The sequence below is a fragment of the Galeopterus variegatus genome, unplaced genomic scaffold, assembly GCF_000696425.1.
Source record: "Galeopterus variegatus unplaced genomic scaffold, G_variegatus-3.0.2 Scaffold619, whole genome shotgun sequence".
Classification (NCBI taxonomy): domain Eukaryota; kingdom Metazoa; phylum Chordata; class Mammalia; order Dermoptera; family Cynocephalidae; genus Galeopterus; species Galeopterus variegatus.
In genome coordinates, this window is record NW_007726730.1 from 187,782 (window position 1) to 195,624 (window position 7,843).

General features: G+C 43.9%; 1 protein-coding gene across 1 annotated transcript in view; it reads right to left on the bottom strand.

Annotated features, from left to right (window-relative positions):
- CPN1 (carboxypeptidase N, polypeptide 1) overlaps positions 1-7,020 on the bottom strand; it is a 22,999-nt gene extending 15,979 nt beyond the window's left edge. Inside the window, exons 1-2 of the mRNA XM_008570596.1 lie at positions 6,798-7,020; positions 4,023-4,219 (exon numbers count right to left, since the gene is read on the bottom strand). Coding sequence (XP_008568818.1) covers positions 4,023-4,219; positions 6,798-7,020 — 420 coding nt within the window. The remainder of the gene's footprint in view (positions 1-4,022; positions 4,220-6,797) is intronic.
- Between the last annotated feature and the right edge of the window lie 823 nt (positions 7,021-7,843).

A 7,843-nucleotide genomic window follows, 5' to 3' on the forward strand; every position in this document is an offset into this window, starting at 1 on the left:
GACCCCAAAAGCACGGGCAACCAAAGGAAAAGTAAACAAATGGGATTATATCAAACTAAAGGGAATCTCAGCTTTTTAAAAACACTTTTATTGAGGTATAATTTGCATACTATAAAATTCACTCGTTTCAAGTGAACAACAAATTTCAGTAGGCTTACAGAGTTGTACATTCATCATTACAATATAATTTTAGGACATTTCTATCACCCTAAGAAGAAACCTCATTCCCATTTACAGTGGCTCCTCATTTTTACCCCAGGTAATCACTTTGGGTCTCCATAGACTTGTCTTTTCTGGACAAGTCATATAAGTGGGATCTTACATTATGTGTTCTTCTGCATTTGTTTTTTTCCACTGGCATAATATTGTTGAGGTTTACCCATGTTGTAGCACATATCAGTAATTCATTTCTTTTTATTGCTGAATAGTTCCTTTATATTAATGTATCACATTTTGTTTATCCATTCACCAGTGGATTAATTTCTGAGGGCTGCTGTAACAAACTAGGTGGCTTATAATAACAGAAATTTATTCTCTCACAGTTCTTCAGGCTAAAAGTCTGACGTCAAGGTGTCAACAGGGCCATGCTCTCTGAAGGCTCCCACTTTGTATCTTCTAGCTTCTGGTGGTTGGCGGCAATCCCTGGCACTCCTTGGCTTGTAGATGCATCATTCTAATTTCTGCTTCCATCTTTACATGGCCTTCTCCCCAGTGAGTCTGTGTCTCTATTTACAAAGTTCTTTCTTCTTCTAAGGACACCAGTCATATGGGATTTAGAGTCCTTCCTAATCCAGTGTGACCTCATCTAAACTTAATTACATCTGCAAAGGCCCTATTTCCAAATAAGATCACATTCACAGGATCCAAGTGAACACAAGTTTGGGGGGCTACTTTTCAACCCATACATGGATATTTGAGTTATTTCCATTTTTTAGCAATTGCAAATAATGCTGCTGTGAACATTCATGTCCAAGTCTTTATGTGGATGTACGTTTTCATTTCCTTTGGGTAGATATATAAGAGTAGAACTGCTGGGTTATAAGGTAAGTCTATGTTTAACTTTTTGAGAAACTGTTAAACTGTTTTCCAAAGTGGTTGGACCACTAAACACCTCCTTCCGCTGTTTTTTAAATTTAGGATCCTTACTTATCTTTCTTCTGAGCTGTATCAACTTTCTGAATCCCTTAATTTCTCTGCTCATACTTCATGTTTTATCATGTATTTGCTCATGTGAATTCATTCATTAGGTCGTCCATTTAGTTAACCTATATTTATTTAAGTCCTTCTCTATTCAAAACTCTCTGACAGACACTGGAGAAAGAGATAAATGAGACATTATTTTAGGAATTCATGGTATACAAGGGAAGCTAGGTATATACATAAATAATTAAATGTATAAAGTGGTAGAATAGATATATGTTAAAGAGCTCTTTCAAAATTGAAATTCCATATAATGTTTTGTGTGGCACTAGAGAAAGGGAATTGTGTCCACTAGAGCCCTGTGGACTGAGAGGGTAGAGCCCAAATTGTTGGCTGTTCCTGGAAGTGGGGTGAATGGATCAAGGCGAGGCAGCTAAAACTCACAGATGTAGTACCACTCTCAATTTTCATCTAAGAAATCTGTATTTTTTCTCAGATTTCTCCTTTTTTCACAGCACCCTGCTTGCATTTTATTTTTAAATTGCATTGAGAACATAGTATTTTTTTTTTGAAGTTCTTTTCAGTTTCCTGCATCAATTCTGTTTCAGTGGAAAACATTAATCTGATTTTTCAGTTTGGTGTACACTTCTATGATATAATGATTTTCTTTATGCTTCTAGGGGTTTTTTACTGCTTGCTCATTCCTATCAATGTAGTTCTTAACCATCAGTATTAACAGCTGTGGGGCTTATCAGTTGATTTACCATGCACAATGGTCAGTAGTTAGGCTGGCAGGAAAGGGCTTCTCCTAATGAAGATTCTTATAAGCAGGGTTGGTGATATATTACATTCTTATTACTGCTGTAACAAATGACCACAGACTTAGTAGCTTAAAACAGCATGAGTGTATTATCTTATAGTTTTGGAGGTCAGAAAACTGAAATGGATCTCATAGGACTCACAGTGAGGTGTCAGCAGGGCTGTGTTCCTTCTGAGGGCTCTAGGGGAAGCAGTTTCCTGGCTTTTCCAGCTTCTAGAGGCCGTCCACATTCCTTGGCTCCCTTCTTCCATCTTCAAAGCCAGCAGCATAACATCTTCAAATCTCTCCCTCTGATTCTGACCTTTGGCCTTGCTCTTCCACATTTAAAGGACCCTTGTGATTGATTACCCTGAGCCCATCCAAATAATCCAGGACATTTTATTTATTTATTATTTTTTTTTATTCCTTTTTGTCTTTTTTCGTGACCGGCAATGGATCGCAACCCTCAGTGCCGCGCCCGTACCGGACTGGGACCGGCAACGGGATCGCAACCCTCAGCGTTGTGCCTGCACCTCGCTCAGCCAGTGAGCGGCCAGTCTGTATGTGGGATCCGAGCCCTCGGCGGGAGTGCCACCGCGCTCCCAAGCGGCTCACTGTAGCAGTGCGCCATCGGGCCGGCCCTAATCCAGGACATTTTAAAGTCAACTGATTAGCAACCTTAATTCCATCTGCAACCTTAATTTCCCCCTTGCCAACTAATATTACATATCCATTGGTTCTGGGGATTAGGACGTGGACATCTTTAGGGGAGAGCATCTGTAGCATTCTGCCTACCTACAAGTGGCTTTAAAGCCTGGTGGCCAGGCAGGTCTGCCCTGCACAGCCATGCAGACAGGTTTCCTCTGGGTGTGGCAAATAGCTCTGGGAGTCTGAGGACGTAATGGGTTCTCTCTTGGGTTCCTGTTTAAGATCTGCTGCCACAGAACAAGAACAAGGCAGGTGAGCAGAGGTGATTGGCCTCCCGGAGGTGGCTATAGGATCTGATGGGCTGGCTTGGGTTTTTCCCCACTCCCTCCCCCTCCACCTATTACAGAGGACATGGGCAGGACTGAGCTGGTTCTCTAGCTTCCCCACTGCCAGGGGAAGGCAGCCAGGCTGGGGTTCTCCCTCACACTTCTTTGCAATTTTTCTGCTCTTTGAGAACTCAAGTCATGAGTCATGTAACTGAACACCCCTCTGATTTCCAGTGCTGAGACAAAGTTTTTTTTTTTTTTTTTTCATTTGTTGAGTCATTCAACAGGAAGTTGTGAGATGGCAAGAGTCAAATTTGTGTTTGGTTCAACATCCTGGCTCCATTTCCTTATCTGCCTCCACAAATCCCCCAGCCCTACTCTCAAGTAGGTTTAAAACATGCTTTAATTTACACCTCCCACCGCCACCCAAAGGACACACTTAAACATGGCTTTTAAAGGAATTGTATCCTGCGATTCTGATGCACAACCACAAAAGAGAGCCATTGATTTAAAGATTGGCATGCTGACATTTTGAATTTATGTCAGGAAATAAAGTAAAAAGCCCATAGACATTTTTTCTTATCTGTCCCACTGCAAATATAACTCTAAAGTAAAGAATTGAAAGGCTGAGTACTATACTAGCAGAGGAAACACCCTACAGAAATATCATGAAGTATGAAGAATCTAGAATTAGCCCCCACCCCCAATTCTGGGGAAAGCTTTCTCTCTTTCATATTTTCCACAAACGCAAGTGGACGTGGCAGGGAGGAGGATGTTTAGGGTTCAAAGCCAAAAGAACAGGAAAGGAGGTATATTTTGCAATATCCCTTCCCATCTGTGTAGTATTTTCCAGTTTACAAAGTGTTGTCACAGATATTGCCACACTGAGCCTCACAATGAAACCTTGAGGTCAGCTGGAAAGGTCTTGAGGGGACCGAGGCTCAGAAGCCGGCATGAATTGCCTAAGGTGCTACAGTTCTGAACCCATCTTCATCTTTTATTATGTTTCTGTTGGTGTTTGTCTCTGAGTGAATGGACAGTGGGACAGAGAGGACGCTTGTCTACTGGCTGCTACTCTTTCCTAAGGCGGAGCTCGCCTGGGCCGGTACCTGGGCGGCGGCCAGCTCGTAGCCGTCGGGGTTCATGGACGGCAGGATGTGGATGCGCGTGTCCTGCAGCAGCCGCACGACGCGCTGGTTCAGGCTGCGCGACTGCTCGCACAGGAACTCGGACAGCTGCAGCAGCAGCTCGCGGCCCAGCACCTCGTCGCCGTGCATGTTCCCCACGTACTTGACTTCTGGCTCCACTGCAAGCGGGGAAACGCACATGCAGGAAGAGAAAAGATGGGAAAGCTTGGAAGTGCGCTGCGTGGACTCCTAACCTTGCAAAGGGACCTTTTCCCTCTTCTCCAGTAATGAATGAGAGAAAATCTCCTGCTTTCATGGGAGCTCTTCCTAAGCCCCTTCCTAACCAACTGCAATTACTGAAGCTACAAAAATTCAGGCCATGGATAGTAATGACTACTATTTGCTGAACCCCCGTGGTGTACGAGGCATTTATGTTCGTTATTGCTAATCTTCACAGAAAACCTGTGAAGCAGGCATTATCAGCCTCAGGGCGAGGGTACTAGGATGGAAGAGTTAACCTGCCTAGCTAACGAATAGGATGGAGTCCAAAGCCCGGGTAGCACTGACAGTACCGTTCACAATAGCATGCTGCTTCTCAGAGACAAATCTTTTCAGAATAAGAATGGTGTTTTCCCAAAGCCTGCGTAACAGTTGCTAATCATCCCAGCTGAAAACTTAATTTTCCTGGCACTTGGGAAACTGAAATCTCTCCTTCCTATCTGAGAAGGAGATGTTGTGAGGCACAATGTAGGAAGGATAGACTTATGTCTCCTTCCTCAGTCTTCTCTTTGGCCATGTTAACTGCTCAATCCCTGACCAGATGGCTCTGACCTCGTCCCTTGCTTTCCTGCTGTCTGCTCTGCTGGTCCCCTTGTGTTCCTCAGACGCGCCAACACGCTCCTGCTCCTGGAGCATCACGTTTGCTCTTCCCTCTGCCTGCCATCTCTTCCTCCCCACGTTGGCATGGCATGCATCACGTCCTTCAGATCTCTGCCCAAAAGCCACCTCGTGGAGAAGCCTTTCCTGAGCACCAGTGACCTCCCCCACTCCTCCCCAATATCCCCGTGGCATTCCCTATCTCTCTTTCCTGATTTAGTTTTCTCTGTAGCACTTATTTCCATCTAATATAATCTGTATTTACTTAGTTAACCATTTATTGCCAGTCTTACCCCACTAGAATTCAGGCCCACAAGGGTAGGGTCTTTGTTTTATTTTCTGCTGTACTTCCAGAGTCTACAAAAGTGTTTGCATATACTAGGTGACCAGTAAATATTTGTGGAATGAATGAATGAAAGGAATGAATGTATGAACAGCTGAAGTTACAGGGCTTCAGAGAGAAGAGGGATCAGTGAGGGTTAGGGTTATATGAAAAAGCTTCGAGGAAGGCCTTGAATGCTAGAAAGTACAGGGGCACCGAGAAGGGGATATGGAGTGGGGCGCTAAACCAGTAATGTCGACTAACACCTGCAGGCTGCCACAGAGGACACACAATCTGATTACAAGCAGGGTGCTTGCTATGCGTGTGCAGCTTCAAAGCGAGTCCCTTATTCCGGCATAACCACATGGCCTTTCTTGAGCCTCTCCTATGAAATGTTCTGAAGTTGTCATGGCTAGAATCCACTGGGTGCGAGGTTTTTAAAGCAGGAGACTGAGAAGATTCCATCAGTACTTAAGAAAATTATTCTGGCATCTGTGTGCCAAGCAGAAGTTTCAGAGAGTGGCAGCGGTTGGGAGTTAGGACACTAGTTACGAGTCTAGTGCAATAATTTAGGCACATTGTGATAGAGTCTGGGCTAGGACTGGGGGTGGGGAAGTAGAGAGAAGAGAGATTTGAAGTTGACGGTTTGAAGGGGGAGCTGACATTACTTGAATGCCACAATTGCTAACAGGCAAAACAGTGAGAAATTAGGAACAACTCAATTGTCCATCAACACATGCACAATTAAATACAATCATGCAATGCAATATTATGCAGCCCAAAAATGATGATGTAGATCTACATTTACAGACACGGATGTTATTCATAACAGATATGAAATGGGAAGAGCAGTTATAGTACGATTCATTTTTATAAAAACAATTACGTTTGTGTGAGGGGTTTATATATGCATAGAAAAACGTCTGGAAGAATATACATCAAATATGTTAACAACGGTTATCAGTGAGTGGTGGGATTATGGGTGAGTTTCATTTCTTGTCCTTATCTAACTTCTAACTTTTAATCTGAACATGGATTGCTTTTATAATAGAAACAAACTAACAAAAAAATAATCCAGTAAATGAAACTAATCCCCGAGCCTTCAAACTCCCTCTAGAATACCAGGCTCTATCACACTGTCATTCCTGGAAAAGATATCCCTAAACTCTCCTGTTTCCTGGCAGAATTAGAAGGGCTAATTGTTTCTGCTTATGTCTCCTGAGCCTCTGGGTCATGAAAGATAGAATAATAGCAAGGAAAAAAGAAGGTGAATGGAAAGGAAGGAAGGGGGAGGGGAAGGGAGCAGGGAAGGAGACTCACCTTCTACCATTAAGGTCATGAGCAAACAGAACCCGAAAGGAGGGAAGGGCTGGAGCCTGAATTGGGGTTGCAGCTCCCCAGAGACAGGAGCAGTTTGAGGGAAAAGTAAGGAGATACTAAGCACAGGCTAACGAAGAGGTAATGCTTTATAGGTGGAGGGTCCTATGGACCTCCCCGCAAACCACCCCAGTTACTGGGGAAGGTCCTGCCCACACACCCCTCAGCTGCTCAGCACTCACAGGGCTCGTGTATTCCGGGGTGGTCGCTGAATTCCAGCACGTACAGGTGCCGCCCCTTCACACTGCGCCCGATGCTGTAGACCCGCGTGATGTGGGGGCATTCATTGTGCACCTTGTACAGCGTCCGCACGAGGTCATCATAGCGGTGGTGACGAAAGGTCACTGGAGCCACCGACTTGAAGAGAAGAAGGAGGCAGAGGAAGACTGAGAGCAGGTCTGACATCTCGCTTGGCTTTTGCAGAGAGCCACTGAAATGCGTCCCCCCGCGCCAAACAAGCTGGCTTCTTCGCCTGTCAGAGTCCAGGGGGCCGAGAACCAGTTCAGTAAACACCAGTGTGACAGCACTTGGGAGGAAGTTCAGAATGGGTCTGTTCAATGCTGGAAATTATGTCGCTCTGGACTGGCCACTCATCTCTCCCACCTCATTTCTCTTCTTCTCCTAATTCAAGAAAGGTTTGAAAGGTTTTTGCACTTCCCCAAATTGGAGGTTTCACTGATTCTGGTTTACTGATTAACTGGACTGTAAACAGGCTTCAATAAATAGCTGCTTATAACCCTTTGATTCCCAGAGAATTTTACGAAACGTGGCCTGTGCCTGTTCCCTTTATTACAACTTACAAAAAGAGCGCTCTGTCCCCTTTGATCCATCCCACATACTGCTGCCAGACTGTCTGTCTGAAGCACGGCTGTCTTGCCCTTGTTTTCCTCAAAAATCTTTGAACAGATACCATTAAGAAAATAAAAAGATAAGCCAGAGACTGGGAGAAAACAATTGTAAGTCACATACATGACAATATATTCACAATACGTAAAAGACTCTTACAACACAATAATAAGAAGACAAACAATGCAATTAAAAAATGGGAAAAAGATTTGAATAGACATTTTACCAAAGTAGATACGTGAATGCTAATCAGTACACTTAAAAACATTCGTCATTATTAGCCATTAAGAAAATGCAAGTTAAAACCACATGAGATATCGCTTCACCTCCACCAGAATGGCTATAGTCAAAAGACAATAAGTGTTGGCAAGAGTAAGGAGAA